We start from the raw sequence: 23,611 nt of genomic DNA on the forward strand, positions 1-23,611 counted from the left end.
TACAATTTGACTGAAATCTTAATTTTAATGTTCTGAATTAGATGTTATGCAAACTCTGTCATATTCCCCTTAGCTTCAAATCTTCAGTGAAGGATTCTTCCCTACACATGCTTGCCAAATCTGATTCTCCTGCCATATGCCCTTTTCCAACTTCTGCCAAAAGATAGTTTTACAAAGTCCTGCTGAGCCTGAGCCTAGATATCTGCAATTAGAATTCATACCACCCACTTTTACGAGATTTCAATAGTCAAAGTGAAATGTTAGATGTGGGCAACTTTCTGTGGGAACATGGGAAGCCTTTTTTCTTTTTTTTACATAACTAGATAAAAAAGGTTTAATTAAATTTGACATTATACCTGAGAGAAGTTAGGTACTCAAATAATCATTCTCAAAATTTTATAAATAGTTTATAAAATAAACCCTACACAGATGTAGTAGTTTACTCTCTAGAATACTGACTCTCAACCTTTGTTTAGCAACAAGTCAAGCACTCATAAATTATTTTAAATGACTGAATGAAACTATTAAATAATTAGTTAAAATTCATTTGAAATACAAATATATGCTAGATAAGGATAGGGTGCCAAATCTTTCAAAATTTTGTGATAGTGAAGCCTATTGTTGATATGTTGATATATCATCTTTTATTTTTATGTAGGTATAATTTCATATACATAATAAGAAATATATATGGGAGATGAAAAATTATGCAGCAAATCTTTGACATGTGTAATCCATTTCACAGACTACTAAACAATCTCCTCAAAAATATTAGAAGGCATGGAGGGTAGTCTCTGGTTTAATGTTAAGTGTACTACATCTAAATAATTTTGATAATTTTTGATCTCCTAAAATTATTTTTAAATATGACATTTTATATCCAGTATGGATATACCAATATGTTTTTCCAACAAATAAAGTTTTCATTGAGAATCTTGTAAAAATTAAAAACTCTGTCTCATCAAATGGGAGAACTGATCAGTGAATAGAGAGATGAGAGAGAACACACCGTTCACTGAAAAAAACACAATGGTAAAGATGCACAGATAAAAGAAAAACAAGAAGAATATTAAATATAATTTTATAATTCCTATCATTAGAGGGTAGAAAATCAAGCTATTTTGCAATACTGCCAATCTCATCAGGATGGGACACATGGAAGAAGAAAAGCCCTTTAAGTTTTATTGATTAAAACGAAGAGAATGCAGCCATATATTATATTTTCACAATAAAATCTAGCTGTGGTCTAAGTATAGCTAATTCTACTAAGGCTATATTATATAGTTTGGTCAAGGGCCAATATTTCCTAAAAAAATTAGGATTTCTTTATTCCACAGTGATCCTAGGTGACTGTGATATTTTATTCATCTAGCTTCAGAAAATTGGTTAAAAAATGTCTTTAAAGGAACACAGAAATACCATCTCTCTTTAAAAGGAAACTGTATAATCATTTGCTAGTACACAAATAATTTCAGTGTTTTAGGAAACAAAGGCCACCTTCTGTGAAGAGTTGGCACATATTGCAATTTTTAACCAATTTAATATTCTGGTAGCTAACCATCAATTTAATCTGATAATTTTAATCTAATAGTTTCATTTCACATGGGAGGAAAACCTACCAACTATGTCAAATAGTTATGGTAAGACCAAAAAACTCACCAAGGTCAAAGAGAAGTAAATACGATACACCTCCCTAAACATTTATTTCACTTTATAAAGTTTGATTTTCAACGAAAATGAAATATCTTCTTACCTAATGTTCTTAAGAAATATTTAACTATGTTCTGCAGTTTTTGGCAATGTCCTTTTAACTTGAAATTTAATTATGAAATTGTAATTCACTCATTTTCAATATGCCAGTTCAGAGAAAAATATCTGTACTTCCAGGACTTTTGCCAGAGTTATATATTTTAAAATTAAAAATTACAAAGACTTGATTTTATCCAAAAAATTCACTGCTTCTGAGTTGGTGCATCGCAATATGGCACATTTTCTATAAGAAGGTCTTTCCTAGGGACCAATTCTGAAAGAAAAACAAAAAGAGAATAATTAACTTCATTATTATTAAAATACAACGCAAATACATTCACTTCCTCTTAAAATTTATAACAGTAAAATATTGAGTTTTAAGGTAAATCTTCCAGGGATATTTTTTTCAGTTAACTTCTAATGTGAAATCCTTGATTTTAAATGAAGACAGTTAATAGGATTCTCATTTCAGATCACATAAAAATATTCATGACCAACTTACTACTTTATTATTTATTTATTAAATATAAATAAATAACTGAACAGAATTCAGCTAAAGCACATTATCAGCCATCTGATTACAGATTACTGATAATTAAAACCGACAAGTGGAAAATTTGTTTGTACTACCTACTATATAAAAAGCAAGACCACTTTCCTAATTAAAGATTCCAAATTTCACAGAACAGTGGTCCTCAATGAGGGTGGTTTGGGCGGTCACACCAATTGAAGGATGCTACTGGAACTCAGTGGGCAGGAGCCAGGGATGTGTGGGACAGTCTGGTGCAGTGAAGAACTAACCCATCCAAAATGCCAATAGTGCACCATTGAGAAACAATGTTAAACAGCAACAACAACAAATGTTGAGTACTAGGTAAGATATCTTATTGGAGTCAACTGAGATAAAGCTCTTACATACAAAATTTTGAGAAGATACATGATTTCTCCTTTTTTCTCCAGAAGAGCTGAATCCTGGTGAACTGTCATGATCAAAAAATACTTATGGAGTGATGTTAGCATCATGGCGGAGTGAGTTGTCCCAGTAATCTTTCCCCTCCAATATACAATGAAAAGGACATTCATACTCCAACAGAGGACATCCAAACACAACACAAAAAACGTCAAAGAGACCCACACAGCCATACGATGGAGGGCAGAGAGACTGGAGGCCTCCTTGGAGGAAGTGGAACGGGGTAAGAGAAAACTTCACTCCCTCCCCTAAAGACTGCGATCTGGGACCACGTGAGGCCTCCAAAAGGGAAGGAATAGGGGAGAGGACATTCATTTGCGGGAACATCAAGGACTCCTGAGGCCCCTTGTAGCCTAGAGGGAAGCCCTCTACTGGGGTGAAAGCCTTCACGGGGGCTGACTTTATCAAGCCAACACCCCAGGAAAGAGGATAGTGAAAGCAGAGGGAAAAAACCCCAAGAGCATGCAGGACAAAGTGACCCTACCCCAACCCACTCAGCATGGCTCCAGCCCCTGGGGTTTCGGATGAAGGCAGAGGGCTCAGAATATGTGGCTCTTGACACCCACCACTGGCGATAGGTGGTAACTGTGACCAAATCACACTAGGATGTGAAAAAACAGAGCAACTCCTTCTAGCAATATCAAACATTATATTAGATCTCCAGACCAGAGAGAAAATGACAAGTACCCAGAAATCAGTCCTGAGGACACAGAATATGTAATCTAAATGACAAAGAATTCAAAAAAGCTATCATCAAAAAACTCAATGAGATAAAAGAGAATGTAGAGAAACAATTCAATGAGTTCAGGAACTACTTCACAAAAGAGACTGAAACTATAAAGAAGAATCAATCAGAAATATTAGAGATGAAAGACAGAATGGAAGAAATAAAACAAAATATGGATTGCCTGAACACTCAAGTGGACACCATAGAGAAGTATATCAGCATAATCAAAGATAGACATGTTTAAATGCTCCAGATAGAGAAGAGAGAACTAAGACTAAAAAGAAATGAAAAAAGTCTCCAAGAAATATCTGACTCAATTAGGAAATGCAACCTAAGAATTATAGGTATTAAAGAAGGAGAAGAGAAGGAGAATGGAGTAGAAAGCTTGTTCAAAGAAATAATAACAGAGAACTTCCTAAACCTAGGGAAGGAAATCCATGTGGAAGAGGCTGCTAGACCTCCTAAATATGTCAATGTAAAAACACCTACTGCAAGGCATATAGTAGTGAAACAGGCAAAACTGACTGACAAAGAGGGTATACTAAAGGCAGCAAGGGAGAAGAAAATAACATACAAAGGAACCTCTATCAGGCTTTCAGCTGATTTCTCTGCAGAAACTTTACAGGCTAGGAGAGACTGGAATGACATATTCAAATCTTTGAAGGACAAAAACTTTCAGCCAAGAACACTCTATCCAGCAAAAATATCCATCAGATATTATAGAGAAATAAAAACTTTCCCAGACAAACATAAGCTAAAGGAGTTCATAGCTATGAGACCCCCTTCCCCCTAAGAAATCCTCAAGAAGGCCCTCATACCTGAAAAAAAAAAAAGGGAGAAAGGAGTTAAAACGCACAAAGTAAGAAGATAAACAGGTAGACAGAATCAGAGCAGGACAGCAAATACTTAAGCATAGCATTAAAGACAAAGGGAAGGAAAACACCAAAAACAAAGATAATCTTGTCATTTTAACCACAAACTCACAATACAAGATGCCATAAGATGTGAGAAAAACAAATTAGGAGGAGAAGAGGAAAGGGACTGAATTGGTTTAGTCTAAGGAAATTAGAGGCCATCAGAAAAGGGACTTTCTTATCCACGAGATCTTGAATACAAACCTCAGGGTAATCACTAAACAAAATGCAGAACAGAGACACAAATAATAAATAAGGAGAAAACAAAGTAACACAACATAAAAAACTATATAGCTTGATTAGTAGACCAAAATACACAGGACGAGAAACAAAGGAAATGCAGGAGAACCAGAAAAAGAGTGATAAAATGGCTGTATTAAGCCCTCATATTGATAATCACCCTAAACGTAAATGGATTGGATTCTCCAATAAAAAGAGACAGAGTGGCGAGATGGATTAAAGAACAAGACCCAACAATATGTTGCCTCCAGGAAACATGCCTCTGCTCCAATGACAAACACAGGCTCAGAGTGGTGAAGGGATGGAAGACAATACTCCAAGCTAATGGCAAACAAAAGAAAGCAGGTGTCACAATACTTCTATCAGACAAAGTAAACTTCAAGATAAGACAGGTAAAGAGAGACAAAGAGGGGCAGTATATAATGATCAAAGGGACATTCCATCAAGAAGAAAGAACACATAAATATCTATGCACCCAACACAAGAGAACGAAAGTACCTAAAGCAACTATTAACAAACCTAAAAGATATTAATAATAACACAATAATAGTAGGGGACCTCAACATTCCACTCACATCAATGGACAGATCACCCAGACAGAAAATCAACAAGGAAACAGTGGAATTAAATGAAAAGCTAGACCAGTTGGACTTAACAGACATATATAGAACACTCCATCCCAAAACAGCAGAACACACATTATTCTCAAGTGTGCATGGAACATTCTCAAGAATAGACCATATGTTGGGAAACAAAGCAAGTCTCAATAAACTTAAGAAGATTGAAATAATAACAAGCATCTTTTCTGATCACAGTGCTATAAAACTAGAAATTAATTACAAGAAAAAAGCTGAGAAAAGGACAAAGATGTAGAGACTAAACAACATGGTATTGAACAAGCAATAGATCATTGAAAAAATTAAAGGAGAAATAAAAAAATATCTGGAGACAAACGAAAATGAAAACATACCATACCAACTCATATGGGATGAAGCAAAAGCCGTATTAGGAGGGAAATTCATTGCAATACAAGCTCACCTTAGCAAATAAGAAAAAGCCCAAATAAGCAATCTCAACTACACCTAATTGAATTAGAAAAAGAAGAATAAACAATGCCCAAAGTCAGCAGAAGGAGAGAAATAATAAAAATCACAGCAGAAATAAATGCTATTGAAACAAAAAAGGCAGTAGAAAGGATCAATGAAACAAAGAGCCGGTTCTTTGAGAAGATAAATAAAATTGACAATCCCCTAACCAGACTTACAAAGAAAAAAAGAGAGAAAGCTCAGATAAATAAAATTAGAAATGAAAGAGGAGAAATAACAATGGATACCACAGAAATATAACGATTATAAGAGAATAATATGAAAAACTATATGCCAACAAAATGGATAACCAAGAGGAAATGGATAAATTCTAAGACTCTTACAACCTCCTAAAGCTCAGTCAAGAAGAAATACAGAATCTGAATAGACCAATCACAAGTAAAGAGATTGAAACAGTAATCAAAAGCATCCCAAAGATGAAAAGCCCAGGACCAGACAGCTTTGCTGGAGAATTCTACCAAACTTTCAGAGAGGATTTAACACCCATCCTTCTCAAGCTATTCCAAAAAATTAGGGAAGATGGAACGCCTCCTAACACATTCTATGAGGCCAACATCACTCTGATATCAAAGCCTGACAAGAACCACACAAAAAAGGAAAACTACAGGCCAATATCCCTGATGAAAATACAAGCAAAAACCCTTAACAAAATATTAGCAAACCAAATTCAATAATACATGAAAAGGATCATACATTATGATCAATTGAGATTTATTCCAGGGATGCAATGATGGTTCAACATCCACAAATCAATCAATGCGATACACCACATTAATGAAATGAAGGATAAAAACCATAGGATCAACTCAATAGATGCAGTAAAACCATTTGACAAAATTCAACATCCACTCATGACAAAAGCTCTCAACAAAGTGGGTATAGAGGGAACATACCTCAACATAATAAAGGCCATATATGACAAGCCCACAGCTAACATCATACTCAATGGTGAAAATCTGAAAACTTTTCCTTTAAGATGAGGAACAAGATAAGGATGCCAATTCTTACCACTTCTATTCAACACAGTACTAGAATTCCTAGCCAGAGCAATTAGGCAAGAAAAAGAAATAAAAGGCATCCAAGTCAGAACAGAAGAAGTAAAACTGTCTCTATTTGCAGACATGACCTTATATATAGAAAATCCTAAAGACTCCACCAAAAACTGCTAGAACTAATAAACAAATTCAGGAATGCTGCTGAATATAGAATCAATATACAAAATCAGTTGTTTCTGTACATTAGTAACAAACTATTAGAAAGAGAAATTAAGGAAAAAATTCCATTTACAATTGTATCAAACAGAATAAAATACCTAGCAATAAATTTAATCACAGAAGCAAAAGAGCTGTACACTGAAAACTATAAGACATTGATGAAAGAAACTGAAGACGACACAAATAAATGCAAAGATATCCTATGCTCATAGATTGGGTGAATTTACATTGTTGAAATGTTCCTACGACCAAAAGCAATCTACAGATTCAATATAATCTGTATCAAAATTCCAGGGGCCGGCCCAGTGGTGCAGCGGTGAAGTTTGCACGTTCCACTTCGGTGGCCCAGGGTTCACCAGTTTGGATCCTGGGTGTGGACACGGCACCGCTTGGTGAGCCATGTTGTGGCAGGCATCCCATATATAAAAAGTAGAGGAAGATAGGCATGCATGTTAGCTCAGGGCCAGTCTTCCTCAGCAAAAAGAGGAGGATTGGAGGCAGATGTTAGCCCAGGGCTAATCTTCCTAAAAAAAAAAAAATTCCAAAGACATTTTTCACAGAAACAGAATAAATAATCCTAAAAGTTGTAGGGAACCACAAAAGACCCTGAGAAACCAAAGTAATCTTGAGAAAGAAGAAAAAAGCTGGAGGCATCACACTTCTTGATTTCAAACTACAGTACAAAGCTACAGTAATCAAAACATTATGGTATTAGCATAAAAACAGACACATAGATCAATGGAACAGAAAAGAGGGCCCAGCAATAAACCCACACATATATGGTCAATTAATTTACGATAAATTAGCCAAGAATTAAATGGGGGAAAGGACAGTCTATTCAATAAAAAGTTCTGGGAAAACTAGACAGCCTGGAGCAGAAGAATGAAAGTGGACCCCTACCTTACACCATACACAAAAATTAACTCAAATGGATTAAAGATTTGAACATAAGATCTGAAACCATAAAACTCCTAGAAGAAAACATAAGGGAGTAAGCTCCTTGAATTTGGTCTTGCCAATGGCTTTTTGGATTTGTCCCCAAAAGCAAAGGCAACAAAAGGAAACATAAACAAGTGAGACTAAATCAAACTAAAAAGCTTCTGCACAGCAAAGGAAATCATCAACAAAACGAAAAAGCAACCCATGGAATGGGAGAAAATATTTGCAAATCATGTATCTGATAAGGGGCTAATATCCAAAATATATAAAGAACTCATACAACTCAATAGAAAAAAACCAAACATTCTGATTACAAAATGGGCAGAGGATCTGAATAGACATTTTTCCAAAGAAGACATACAAATGGCCAACAGGTACACAAAAAAGTGCTCACATCATTAATTATGAGGGAAATGCAAATCAAAACCAGGGGGGCCATCATTTCACATCTGTTAGAGTGACTATTATCAAAAAGACAAGAAATAAACGTTGCCAAGGATGTGGAGGAAACAGAATCCTTGTGCATTGTTGGTGAGAATGTAAATTGCTAAGGCCACTATGGCCAGTATGGAGGCTCCTAAAAAAATTAAAAATAGAATTACCATACTATTCAGCAACTCCACTTCTAAGTATTTATCTGAAGAAAATGAAATCACTATCTCAAAAAGACACCTGTACTCTCATGTTCACTGCAGCATTACTTACAATAGGCAACACATCGAAACAACCTAAGTGTCCACTGACAGATGAATGGATAAAGAAAATGTGGTGTATACACACACACACACACACACAATGTATATAAAAGAAAGAAATGAAGGAAATATAAAAGAAAGAAACCCTGTCATTTGTGACAAAATGATGGACCTTGAGAGCATTATGATAAGTGAAATAAGTCAGACAGAGAAAGACATATATATGTGGAAACTAAAAAAAAAGGAAAACAAATAAAAAAACTGAACTCATAGATACAGAGAACAGACTGGTGGTTGCCCAACATGGGGGGTCGGAGAGTGGATGAAATGGGTGAAGGTGGTCAAAAGGTACACACTTCCAGTTTTAAGATAAAGAAGCCCTGGAGACGTAATGTACAGTATGGTGACTATAATTAAGAATATTGTATATTTGAAAGATGCTAAGACAATAAATCTTAAAACTTCTCATTATAAGAAAAAAAAATCAGAACTATGTATGGTCATGGATGTTAACTAAAAACTGTGGTAATCGTTTCACCATATGCACATATATAAAATCATTATCTTTTTTTTTTTTTGAATGTCAAATTTTATTTATTTTTTTCTATTTATATATATTTTTTTATTAATGTTATGATAGATTACAAGCTTGTGAGATTTCAGTTGTACATTTTTGTTAGTCATGTTGTGGGTACACCACTTCCCCCTTCGTACCCTCCCCCCACCCCCCCTTTTCCCTGGTAACCACCGATCAGATCTCCTTCTCAATATACTAATTTCCACCTATGAGTGGAGTCATATAGAGATCGTCTTTCTCTGACTGACTTATTTCGCTTAACATAATGCCCTCGAGGTCCATCCACGTTGTTGTGAATGGGCCAATTTCGTCTTTTTTTATGGCTGAGTAGTATTCCATTGTGTATATATACCACATCTTCTTTATCCAGTCATCAGTTTCTGGGCATGTAGGCTGGTTCCACGTCTTGGCTATTGTAAATAATGCTGCGATGAACATAGGGGTGCAACGGACTCAAGATATCTGTTATCAGGTTCTTAGGATAGATACCCAGTAATGGGATGGCTGGGTCATAGGGTATTTCTATTTTTAACTTTTTGAGAAATCTCCATACTGTTTTCCATAGTGGCTGTACCAGTTTGCATTCCCACCAACAGTGTATGAGGGTTCCTCTTTCTCCACAACCTCTCCAACATTTGTCGTTCTTGGTTTTGGATGTTTTTGCCAATCTAACGGGGGTAAGGTGATATCTTAGTGTAGTTTTGATTTGCATTTCCCTGATGATTAGCGATGATGAACATCTTTTCATGTGTCTATTGGCCATATTCATATCTTCTTTTGAGAAATGTCTGTTCATGTCCTCTGCCCATTTTTTGATCGGGTTGTTTGTTTTTTTGTTGTTAAGCAGTGTGAGTTCTTTGTATATTATGGAGATTAACCCTTTGTCGGATAAGTGGCTTGTAAATATTTTTTCCCAATTAGTGAGCTGTTTTTTTGTTTCAATTCTGTTTTCCCTTGCCTTGAAGAAGCTCTTTAGTCTGATGAAGTCCCATTTGTTTATTCTTTCTATTGTTTCCCTCAACTGAGGAGTTACAGTGTCCGAAAAGATTCTTTTGAAACTGATGTCAAAGAGTGTACTGCCTATATTCTCTTCCAAAAGACTTATTGTCTCAGGCCTAATCTTTAGGTCTTTGATCCATTTTGAGTTTATTTTGGTGTGTGGTGAAAAAGAATGGTCAATTTTCAATCTTTTGCATGTGGCTGTCCAGTTTTCCCAGCACCATTTGTTGAAGAGACTTTCTTTTCTCCATTGTAGGCCCTCTGCTCCTTTGTCGAAGATTAGCTGTCCATAGATGTGTGGTTTTATCTCTGGGCTTTCAATTCTGTTCCATTGATCTGTGGACCTGTTTTTGTACCAGTACCATGCTGTTTTGATCACTGTAGCTTTGTAGTATGTTTTGAAATCGGGGATTGTGATTCCGCCGGCTTTGTTTTTCTTGCTCAGGATTGCTTTTAAAATCATTATCTTATACTAAAACTAATACAGTGTTATATGCCAATTAAAAAAACCTACTGGTGGCATAGTTTATAATAGTGTGGCAATCATAGAGGCATCTGGGACATAATTTATAGGATATTAAAATATTTAAGTCCACAGTTACAGAAATGTCTCTAAATATACCAAGCACACAAATATAAATAAGTTCAAATTAGAGAACTTGAACACAAAATTGTTTTCTTCTAAGAACCTGTCCCTGACCCACCGAGTTTTGGATTTGCAGTTCCGCCTATGTGCCTCAACAACACCTCTGCCCCTCTTATCATGGCACCCAAAGGACTATGACTGAACACTTAATTGTCTATCTTATACACAGCACTCTAAGTTCCACAAGGACAGGAACCAGATCTGTCTTGTCCATTGTTCTATTCTGAGTGTGTAGCACAACAGGCATCCCATAAATGTCTGTTGAATTACATTACCCTACTTTAGAATACAAACCATAAGATAGTTTTAGGCAAAGACAAATATAAAAAAACCAAACAACAGAAGTTAAAAACACATTTGAAATAAAGAATAGCTTCCTAGAGTTTTTAAAAAATGTATTACACATGGTCAGAAGCACATCCCTATTTTGTTTGTCTCACATATCTGCCAGATAAGAAGTTAAAAAATATGGATAATGCTACTCAAAAACTAGGAACCACTAATATACAGCCACCTGAAGTCCTGCATTTTCTTGGTACCATTTTTATTTATAAATTTGGTCACTGTCTATAGAATGTATGTGTTTGTTTTTGTATTTTTTTGCTGAGGAAGATTCACCTGAACTAACATCTGTTGCCAATCTTCCTTTTCTTCTATGTGAGCCACTGCCACATCATGGCCACTGACAGATGAGCGGTGTAGGTCCACACCCAGGAATTGAACCGAGGCCAGCGAAGTGGAGCGTGCTGAAATTAACCACTAGGCCACTGGGGCTGGCCCAGAATATATGTTTGATAAAGGCCAAAACTGAAACTAGCTGACCAATGTCCATAGGATAAAGAGGGCTTTGACAAATGTCAATAATCAATGAGAAAGTAAGTGTAGAATAACGAGTTAGTTTCAGTATTTTTCTAAATAATAGTTATTATTTTTCTATAGAATATCTAGGAAGGCTAGACTGGACAAATGATGAGAATGGTATGAATAAAAAATGACTAATCCAAGTTCATGCACCTGAGATCATACCTCAAAAAATACAAAAAAGTAGGGAATATTTGGAAAGAAAAATACAGGCATACCTCAGAGACATTGCAGGTTTGGTTCCAGACCACTGCAATAAAGTATGTCAATAAAGCAAAATCACACGTTTTGGTTTCCTAGTGCACATAAAAGTTATGTTTACACTATACTGTAGTCTACTAATGTGCAATAACATTATGTCTAAAATAAAATGCATATACCTTAATCAAAAAATACTTTATTGCTAAAAAATGTTAACCATCATCTGAGGCTTCAGTGAATCATAATCTTTTTGCTGGTGGAGGGTCTTGCCTCGATGCTGATGGCTACTGACTGATCAGAGTGGTGGCTGCTGGAGGTTGGAGTAGCTATGGCAATTTCTTAAAATGAGACAACACTGAAGTTTGCTACATTGATTGACTCTTCTTTTCAAGAATGATTTTTCTGCAGCAGTATGCAACGCTGTTTGATAGCATTTTACCCATAGTAGAACTTCTTTCAAAATTGGAGTCAATCTTCTCAAACCCTGCCGCTGCTTTATCAACTAGGTTTGTGTCATATTCTAAATCCTTTATGGTCATTTCAACAATCTTCATAGCATCTTCAACAGGAGCAGATTCCATCTCAAGAAACCACTTTCTTTACTCATCCAGAAGAAGCAATTTCTCCTTTGTTAATGAGATTGCAGCAATTCAGTCACATCTTCAGACTCCATTTCTAATTCTAATTCTCTTGCTATTTCTACCACGTCTAGTTACTTCTTCCACTGAAGTCTTGAACCCCTCAAAGTCATCCATGAGGGTTGGAATCAACTTCTTCCAGACTCCTGTAATGCTGATATTTTGACCTCTTCCCATGAATCATAAATGTTCTTAATGGCATCTAGAATGGTGAATCCTTTCCAGAAGGTTTTCAATTGACTTTGCCCAGATCTATAAGACAAATCACTATCTATGGAAGCTATAGCCTTATGAAATGTATTTCTTAAAATAATAAAGACTTGAAAGTCAAAATTTCTGCTTGATCCATGGCTGCAGATTGGATGCTGTGTTAGCAGACACAAAAACAACATTCATTTTGTACATCTCCACAGAGCCCTCGGGTGACCAGGCGCATTGCCAATGAGCAGCAACATTTTGAAAGCAATCTTTTTTTCTATGCAACAGGTATCAAACAGTGGACTTAAATATTCAGTAAACCATGTTGTAGACAGATGTGCTGTCAGCCAGGCTTTGCTTTCCATTTGTAGAGCACAAGCAGCATAAATGTAGCATAATTCTTAAGGGTTCTAAGATTTTCAGAATGGTAAATGAGTACTGGCTTCAACTTAAAGTCACCAGCTGCATCAGCCCCTAACAAAACAGTCAGCCTGTCCTCCGAAGCTTTGAAGCCAGGCATTGACTTCTCTCTAGCTATGAAAGTCCTAGATGGTATCCTCTTCCAATAGAAAGCTGTTTTGTCTACAGTGAAAATCTGTTGTTTACTGTAGCTGCCTTCATTAATTATCTTAGCTAGATCTTCTGAGTAACTTGCTGCAGCTTCTACACCAGTGCTTGCTGTTTCACCTTGCACTTTTATGTTATGGAAATAGCTTCTTTCCTTAAACCTCATGAATGAACCTCTGCTAGCTTCAAACTCTTCTTCTCTAGCTTCCTCACCTCTCTCAGCCTTCATAGAATTGAAGGGAGTTAGGGCCTTGCTCTGGATTACACTGTGGCTTAAGGGAATGTGGTAGTTGGTTTGAGCTTCTATCAGACCAATAAAACTTTCTTCTCATTAGCAATAAGGCTGTTTTGCTTTCTTATCATTCATATGTTCACTGGAGTAGTCCTTTTAATTTCCTTCAAGAACTTTCCCTTTGTATTTACAACTTGGCTAACTGTTTGGTGTAAGAGGCCTAGCTTGGGGCCCATCTTGGCTTTCGACATGCCTTCCTCTCTAAGCTTAATCATTTGTAGCTTTTGATTTGAAGTGGGCACGTGCGACTCTTCCTTTCACTTGAACACTTAAAGGCCATTAAAGGTTTATTAGCTGGATTTCAATATTGTTATGTCTCAGGGACTAGGGAGGCCCGAGGAGAGGGAGAGAGACAGTGGAATGGCCAGTTGGTGGAGCAGGCAGAACACAGAGTATTTACTGATCAAGTTTGTCATCTTATATGGGCATGGTTTGTGGCACCTCAAAACAATTACAATAGTAACATCAAAGATCACTAATTACAGATCACCATAACAAATATAACAGTAATGAAAAAGTTTGAAGTATCGTGAGAATTAGCAAAATGTACAAGTGAGACATGAACTGAGCAAATGCCTTTGGAAAACTGCTGCCGATGTACTTGCTTGATGCAGGGTTGCCACAAACCTTTAATCTGCAAGAAAACGTAATATTTGCGAAACACAATAAAACGAGGTATGCCTGTAGTTTACCCAATATTTTTTAAAGATTTTAAAAATAAGGAGTTTTTCTCAAATGATGAAATTATTATGTCTGTAATAAAGAACGTTGAAATTATCTGTAAGCATAAGGGAAGTGATTTTTTTAAAAAGGAAAAAAAGAGAAATTATTTACAATAAAGAGTTCTTACTGGGAGTCAATATTTACTTTCTACCGTAGCTATTATTTGGAGGGGAAGGAAAAATAGAGATGGATTTAGAATTCATGCATACAAGGTGATTACTCTTGCAGACGAAGTTTCATTATATTATTTTCAATTTCTATGATTTTTCATGTTGGGACATTATCTTATATTTTTTAGAAACACACAATCACAACTCTCTATTTTCTAGCCAAGAAGCAGAATTTCTTTTTTTTAAAGATTGGCACCTGAGCTAACAACTGTGGCCAATCTTTTTTTTTTTTTCTGCTTTATCTCCCCAAATCCCCCGTGTTACATAGTTGTATATCTTAGTTGCAGGTCCTTCTAGTTGTGGCATATGGGACGCCGCCTCAACGTGGCCTGATGAGTGGTGCCATGTCTGCGCCCAGGATCTGAACCCTGGGCTGCTGCAGCAGAGCGCACGAACTTAAACACTCAGCCACAGGGCTGGCCCCAAGAAGCAGAATTTTAATTCCTCTCATTTCTATGTGCCCGTACAGACTGCTAAAATATGTGGAGGAATTCTGCTCAAAGCAACTTTTTTAAAACAGAGATTAAAGAATCAAATTTGTTATATCTTGGACCTATACGCATAAAGTAGGAAAAAGAGATCCATACATATCTTGCTGGAAAGAATAAGGCCATTATTAAGGCAATATAGTATTATATACTAATATATATAATATAATATACTAATATATAATACCTACTAATAATCATTAAAAAGTCAAAATGTTCAATCCTGTGAGAAAATTAAATTATACAGAAAACCAAAAGATAAAAAGAAATTTAAATGAATATTATCATATCTAAAACCAGGCATTTGAAATATAGATATCAAATTTAGTCATTTGAAATAAACGAAATTTTTATTCATATAATGAAAATAATACTTAGCTGTGATTACCTGTGTAAAATCTCAGCTATACTACACAGAAGCTCTAAAGATCATTATTAAGATTAAAGCTAATGACTACAAATTTTCAATCTAGGATTAACCACGTTTATTGTCCTTATAAAGCTAACTCAGATGAAATAATTTCTGATAAATCCTCATGAACTAAAAATAACTTAAAAAGTCCTACAGGATTTACGCTACTGGATATCAAAATTTATTATAAGGCTATAGTAATTTAGACATTATGGTATATGATGCAAAGATAGAAAAACAAACTAACTGAAGAGGTTACAAAGTCTAGAAACAGAAGCACACATATATAGTTATTTGATTTTATGACAAAGGTGATCCTGCAGTGTAGGGGGAAAGAGTGGTTGTTTCAATAAATGATGCTGGATCACCTGAATATTCACATGGAAAAAAAGAAATCTTGACCTCTATCTCACATCATATACAAAAATCAACTCTAGTTGATATAAACAACCAAAGGAAAAGATCAAACAATAAGGCTATTGGAAGAAAGCATAGGAGATCTCGTCATGATTTTGCTTGAGATAGGCAAAGATTTCTTACACAGAATTCAAAAGTACTAACCATAAAAGAAAAAATGGGTAAACTGGTCTACATTAAAATTAAAAACTTCTCATCAAAAGATAACATTACCAGAACAAAAAAGAAAGCCGCAAAGCAGAAGGTTGTTGTAATGCAAATATTCAGCAAAGGATCTGTATTCAGAACATAAAAAAAATTAGTTCAAATCAATAATAAAAAGGCAGATAACCTCTTAGAAAATGGTCAAAGACTTGAACAGCGACTTCATAAAAGAGAATATCCAAGTGGCCATTAAACAACTGAAAAAGTGCTAATACTTCACTAGTTACCAGAGAAATGCAAATTAAAATCACAACGTGATACCGTTACACAACCATCAGAAAGCCTAAGAGATGCACAGTACCAAGCGTTGGTGAGGATGTAAAGCAACTGGAGCTCTCAGACGCCACTGCTGGAAGTGTAAAATTAGTCTCACCACTTTGGAAAACTGGTTAGCAGCATCTACTAAATCTGAATAAACACAAACTCTATGACCCAGAAATTTCACTGCTAGATATACATACACCTAAGAAAATGCATTTTATATGTATATTTATTTGTGTGTGTGTATACATGTATATCTATTTTAAACCAAAAGGTACATACAAGAATGTTCATAGAATCATTATTCATTATCATCCAAAATTAGGAACAATACAAATGAATAGTAGAATGGATAAACTGTGGTATAGTAAAATAATATTCATAGAAATATTGCTATACACAACAATATAGATAAATCTCACAAATAAAATGTTGAAAGAAGCCAGACAAAACAGTAATCCTATATCATTCAATTTATATAAAGTTCAAACACTTTATTATACTAAGTTAAAAATCTATAATGTTAAAAGTCAGGATAGTGGTTACGTTTGTGGGAAGGGGGTGACCGAGAGGAATATGAGGGGGCTTTGGGATACTAGTCATATGATATAACTTGATATGGATGTTGGCTACATGGATATTTCACTTTGTGAAAATTCACTGGACTGTAGTTACAAATTGTGCACTTTTCTGTTTGTGCACTTCACTAGTTTACCTTAAAGATAAAGATACCTTTCAAAAGTTTTGAATACCATCTTTTTTTCGTTGTTGTTACCTCCAAATATACTTCAGGAAATTAAAACAAAATATGATGTGAAATGCGATTCTGCTGAAGCCTCACCAGGAGCCTGGAGGTATTATGGACGATGCTCAACTACATTTCTATTTCCTCTAATCCCAACTCTTCTGAATTAAAATAGCTCTAATCATAGAATAAAAGGAAAGGAAACAGACTGAGTCTAGGCAGGTTATAAACGAACTAGAATAATTAGGAATGCCAAATAAATACAACAAAAATAGTCATACTGTCTTTGTACCTGTATTTTGGTAATATAACCAGTGGTTAAGAGTAAAAAGAAAAAATAAATTAAAAAAGAAAAAAAAATCTGGTAAAACGAAGTTTCATAATTCAGCACTTTTAAATGGTAGCCTTGCAAATGTATGCAAGATATACCACATTGTCTGGCAAAATCAAGCTGTTTTACCACTCAGCATTAAAAGCACTGTAATTGTTCAATTTTTAAAACACACTGCAGTCAGAAAACATTTTTCTTTAATTTTACTTACTCAGTGTATTGTGGTCTGTGTGGATACCTTGTATAACAGATGTTCTGAGCAACAATTCAACATCGGAACCTATTTTTATTAGCTGTTAAGAAAACCAAACAAACAGAATAAATCCTTTGGGTGTTTTTTCAATGGTTCATACAAATGTACTGTTTTTGAAAACTATAGGTTTGCTACAATTTCTTTTCAGATAATACTGTCTTTAACTTTTTGTAACCATCCCAAGTATACAGAAAGCTCAAGACACCCATATACTTTTAACTTTATCCATCCACTCCATATTTTGTTCCAAAACAGATTTAGATTTTTTTGTAATATATATTTTACAATGTGTTTAAAATCCACAGTTTTGTTTATTTTTTGGTGAGGAAGACTGGCCCAAGCTAACATCTGTGCCAATCTTCCTCTTTTTTTGCTTGAGGAAGATTTGCCCTGAGCTAACATCTGTGCCAATCTTCCTCTAATTTGTATGTGGGTGGCCACCACAGCATGGCTTGATGAGTGGTAGGTCCGTGCCTGGGATCTGAACCCGGGCTGCAGAAGCAGATCGTGTTGAACTTAACTATTACACCCATGGGGACAGCCCCCAATCATCCTCTTTTCTTGAGGAAGAATGGTCCTGAGCTAACATCTGTGCCCATCCTCCCCTATTTTGTATGTGGGTCACCGCCACAGCATGGCTTGATGAGCAGTGCAGGTCCACACCCAGGATCTGAACCTGCAAACTCTGGGCCACCGAAGTGGAGCACGCCAAACTTAACCACTACGCTACCGAGCCAGCCCTCAAATCTACAGTTTTTTTGGCAGGGGAGGGTTGAATCTTTCTTTTATATTATTGGATGTTCTGAACACTAGAAAGAGTAATGGATTAGGAACCAGAGTACTTGGATTCCAACTCTGGCTCTGTCATTAAGAGTATGGCCTTGGGGTTAATAACTTAGTCTCTCTAAGTTTCAGAACTCATCATATGCAAGATGAAAACTGGACTAGAAGAGCGATTCTCAAACCTGTGGATTCCTGAGGGACCTTGAGACCTCTTCACAGCACCCATGAAGTCAAAATTATTTTCATAATACTAGAGCCTATTGTTTGAGTTGTGAGCAGAAGTAGATGTTTCTCCATGGAATACCATTTTTACTTGAATGAATCATTGACAGATAAACTATGACTATTCAGTCTTGGGTATGTGGCAGACATTTTCTTGGAAATGAGTGAAGTGAGTCTGTCACTTCAAGAAAACAACTGACAGCATCTGCTGACAATGATAAAACTCAAGTTTTCAAGCAAAAACTGAAATTCTGCAGAAATTGTATCTGCTGCTGTAAGCCTGACAGCTTCCCAATACTTAAAGATTTTTCTGATGAGATGATATTGATATTAATATATATCTTTAAAATATTACATATTGAACTATATCAACATTTGTAAGATCTGCATTACTTGATGAACCTGTATTTTCCAAATCATCAGTGCACGATGTTATAAAATCATGCATGGGTAAAAGATCCATTCAAAGGGAATACAATCTATTGGCCGAATAAATGAAGACTTGAGGGCATGTGGAAGAATATCCTAGGAAGAAGCAACAGCACAACGGCCCTGAGACAGGAAAGTTCTTGGTAAATTCAAGCACCCTTAAAGAAGGCAAAGATTGGAAGAGTGAGAGGGATGTGGTGAGTTGAGGTGGGAAGTTAACAGGAGTCAGACAATAGAGTCTCATAGGTCATGGCAAGGACTTTCGATTTTACTTTGAATGGGATGATAAGCCATGGGAGTTGTGAATAGAGCAGTGATGGGATATGCCTTTTTTTAAAGGCTCACTCTGCCTTTAAAATTATTGAGAATAGGCTGCAGTCAGGTAGGAAGCAGGGAGACCCAGTGGGAGGCTGTTGTAACAATCCATTGAGATACGATGGCTTGAACCAGGAGATAACAATGGGGAGGATGAGAAGTGGTCAAATTCTGGATATATTTTGAAGGTGAAGCCAATATGATTTACTGGCAGACTGGATGTAAGTGTGAGAAAAGGAAAGCAATCAAGAAAGAGAGCATCAAGGTTTTTGGTCTGAGCATTCAAAAGGAGGAAGCTGCTATTAATTGATATGGAAAAGACTGTGGAAGAGCAAAGCCTCAGTTCCTGACAGACCTGAGAAGGGTAGAGACAGCCTTAGCAGGGTAGAGAAAGGAAAAAAAATGAGCCTCCTCACTCATTAGAGGTGTATAAACTGAGTCAAGTCCCAGATTTAAGGCTGAAAACAAGGCTAGATGAGGAACAAAGAATAGGGGAGATCAGAAGGGATGAGCAGACGGGGTCTGTATGAACCTCGGAACCAAAAAAAAATATATATGTAGATACATACATACATACATACACACATATATATATATATATACACACACACATTATATTCATGGTCTAACAGATAACTGAATTACACATTACAACTAAACTTTAAGGAAATCTACCACTTGTTGAGGTGTAGTATCAAAGAATATTCACAATTATTTGAAAAGGTGATACCCCTATCTGTGTGAGGCTGAATTTTCTTCATATACTTCAACCTAGAAAACATTGCACCAGATTGAATGAGGAAGCAGATTATGAGAATTTAGCTGACTTCTATTAAGCCAGACATTAAAAAGATTTGCAAAAATGTAAAACAATGCCACTCTTCTCACTAAATTCTTTCGAAAATATATTTTTCATAAATGTTGTGTTTGTTAACACATAATGGGCTTATTATTATTTTAAAATGATTTAATCAATATATATTTAAAAAATTTGTTTTAATTTCTAATATGGTAAATATTTATAGACATTAAAACATAAACAGCACTTTTCGGGGTCCTCAATTTTTAAGAAGGTAAAAGGGTCTTGAGACCAAAAAGTTTGAAAATTGCTGGTCTAGAGGATGCTTAAGATTCCTTTTGGTGCCAAGATTTCATAAACCCTCTAATACGTGACAATGCAATTATCTAAAAACTCCTGAATATTTAATATACACAGAGTTACAGAAAGTACAAAATATACATTTGTATATAATAAACATCTAATTTCTAGATTGCTTAACGTTAAATCAGTGCTCTACAAGTACAATGAATTTGGGAGATTATAGTTTATTTTCCCAGTTTAGTTGATATAAACAGACCTCAATTTAAAAGTTTTTAAAGCATGATTTCAAAATTTAAAAGTAATTACCATATTGTTATTAACCAGTCTACTGAATAGCAAATAGTACCAACTTCCAAATATAACTTTTAACTTCTCTTCAAGTCATGACTTGATCATAATGTCATCTTCACTTCTCCCATGAATAAAAATTCAGTTCCTATTTGCCCTATCATATGCTTTCCTTATATTGTAGGGACATAAATACTTAGGCTATGTCATTTTGTCTCATCAGCTTTATTCATTACAGATATTTACTATTTCAAAAATAGCATTTTTCTTTACTAAATATAAATGCATCTTTATCAATTTTTTTTAACATGTGGAAATTTTATTAACCATTGAAGAATTTCTCTAATCTGTACTTTCCTCTTTACCAAACCAATTCTTAGAACCATAACTACCCTTTCAAATAATTTTCCATTTTTCATTTTCTTCCTAAGGATCCTTTGTCTACGTTTATACAAAGCCAGATATAGGAACACTTAGGAAGCTCAAGACAGAGACAATGCGTATATGTGGTATGATTTTATACAGCAAAAGAATCATTGTGCATTTTTTTTAATGAACATTAAAAGTATATTAATGGGGACTGGCCTGGTGGCGCAGTGGTTAAGTGCACACGTTCTAATTTGGCAGCCCAGGGTTCGCCAGTTCAGATCCCGGGTGCAGACATGGCACTGCTTGGCAAGCCATACTGTGGTAGGCGTCCCACATATAAAAAAGTAGAGGAAGATGGGCAGGGATGTTAGCTGAGGGCCACTCTTCTGCAGCAAAAAGAGGAGGATTGGGGGGCTGGCCCCGTGGCCGAGTGGTTAAGTTTGCGCGCTCCGCTGCAGGTGGCCCAGTGTTTCGTTGGTTCGAATCCTGGGTGCGGACATGGCACTGCTCACCAAACCACGCTGAGGCAGCGTCCCACATACCACAACTAGAAGGACCCACAACGAAGAATATACAACTATGTACCAGGGGGCTTTGGGGAGAAAAAGGAAAAAAATAAAATCTTTAAAAAAAAAAAAAGAGGAGGATTGGCAGCAGATGTTAGCTCAGGGCTGATCTTCCTCAAAAAAAAAAAAAAAGTACATTAATGAACATTAAGAACACTAGCGAGCTCACAGACTAGTGTCAGTAGACTGTCTTCACCTAGAGCAAGTGACTAAAATGTAAATACAGAAGGCAAAGCAATCATAGTTCATAAACTCTGGCTGGTTAACTTCCACTGCCAAGATAGAAATTGAAAAAAAAACTATCTATCTAGTTAAGCTAAATGAGTAGGAGTTCCCTCTGTAGTTCTGAGTTACTATAACACTCATTCTCCTTAGTTTCAGTCGCTTGCCTTAGGTGAAGTTAGAATTTCTGTGGGTTTTTGGGTTGCTCTTGCTTTGACCATGGCTACATCCATGTTCTTTCTACCAGGCAACCTGCTGTTTTATGGGTGTAGGCAGATGACCCTGAGGAGGTAAGCCATACCAAACAAGTGATGGTTATCTACAGTTGTGATGGTTTTAACTATCAAGTATTGGTTTTTATTTCATATAACCCCTCTATTTTCATCATTTCCTCTAGTTGCTGAGAAAATTTATAAGTTTTATGATAACTGAAAAACTCAATTACTGTACCTCTTCTATTTTCTTAGGAGAAGTTTCACTTTTATTGCTTTTGAATTCTTCATTTATCTTTATTCTGGCTGCTAGAAAGAGAAAAATACACATACAGTTATTTGCTTTTCTAATTTATAATTCCTGTCCCAACAATTTACATGTTCTTCATTTTGAATGACAATTTCTCTAGTAGAGGAAACAGTTTTGCTCCATGTAAGACAAAGTATAAAAATAAAAGTATAGTATAAAAAAAAAGTATAAAAAATATATATATAAATAAAGTATAAAAAATAAACTTAATAAAAAAGTCTCTTGGAAAGTTTTTGACAGGCAAATTTGTAGTTACACCTAATATAAATCTTCAGTGCTCTAATATTTTTGCTCCTGCTTTTTACTTCCAATTTCATTTGCGTACTTCTAGCTATTGGATTCTAATCAATCTAATTTAATATTGTTTCTATAAATCTCAGGATTTAAATTAAAATTCTCTTTTTAAAAATGGCAAAACTCAATACATATAAACATGTTAAACCATACACACACACACAATTAAAATAAAGATATGGTAGCAAAGAGGAGATATAAGTATAATTTTGAGTGCCTTGGTTGATATGTAGAGTGAGTGAAAAATAAAACTTTTGTTCACTACACCATTGAGACTTTGGCATCATCACAGCACCATAATTTAGTCTAAACTAACTGACAAACTGCCTTACTGTGTTGCTGTGAGCATTTAACGTAACAATCCATGTAAAGTACCTAGTAAATATGCAATGTTAGCTGTTCTTATAATTATTTCACTTAAAAACATTTAAAGCAAGCAGAAAGGTGTGAGATTTCACCACGCTACTCAGAATGGCAGGCAATTTAAATATTACGGACAAGAGGGAACTACTGTATCTGGCCATTGAGACTGTGAAAATTTGATCATATAATAGAGAAATGAGTTTAATGGCTTGAACATAAGGCAAGCAATGCAGCACACTGAAATTCTGATCCTTTTTTTCTTCTGATTCCTTATGAAGACTTGATCTAAAATTTTTCTTTAAGCAGATACACCTCAAAAAAGTGTAATATAAACTCACCTTTACATTATGACATTAAGGGGAGAGATAATGAAGGTCATTCCTCAAGATGGGTCTTGACCATACAGGGTCTCTTGGATATACTAGCACTCATCTCAAGAATGGACTTGCTCCACAGGGGAAAAAAATAACCTTACCTTCTAATGCTCTGGCATCATTTTTAAAAACTTGTTGTCTGGTCCTGTGCAATGTTTTAAAGAGCTGTAAAACCTGTAGAGAAACTCAGAATTCAGACCTCAAAAGAAAAAATTTCACATTTTA

The 23,611-nt window shown here is 35.5% G+C and overlaps 1 protein-coding gene across 2 annotated transcripts in view; it reads right to left on the reverse strand.

Moving 5' to 3' along the window:
- Nucleotides 1–23,611, reverse strand: part of LYRM7 (LYR motif containing 7) — a 29,735-nt gene continuing 6,124 nt past the window's right edge. Inside the window, exons 2-6 of one of the 2 annotated variants that reach the window (XR_011425597.1) lie at nt 23,488–23,560; nt 22,284–22,354; nt 17,496–17,577; nt 17,050–17,130; nt 1–2,023 (exon numbers count right to left, since the gene is read on the reverse strand). Coding sequence is in view for 1 of the 2 variants with exons in the window: in XM_003362828.5 (XP_003362876.2) it covers nt 1,953–2,023; nt 17,496–17,577; nt 22,284–22,354; nt 23,488–23,560 (297 nt within the window). In the remaining variant the exon portion in view is untranslated. The remainder of the gene's footprint in view (nt 2,024–17,049; nt 17,131–17,495; nt 17,578–22,283; nt 22,355–23,487; nt 23,561–23,611) is intronic. The other variant, XM_003362828.5, reaches the window with a different exon arrangement.

Source organism: Equus caballus, chromosome 14 (assembly GCF_041296265.1).
Source record: "Equus caballus isolate H_3958 breed thoroughbred chromosome 14, TB-T2T, whole genome shotgun sequence".
In the NCBI taxonomy this organism is placed as follows: domain Eukaryota; kingdom Metazoa; phylum Chordata; class Mammalia; order Perissodactyla; family Equidae; genus Equus; species Equus caballus.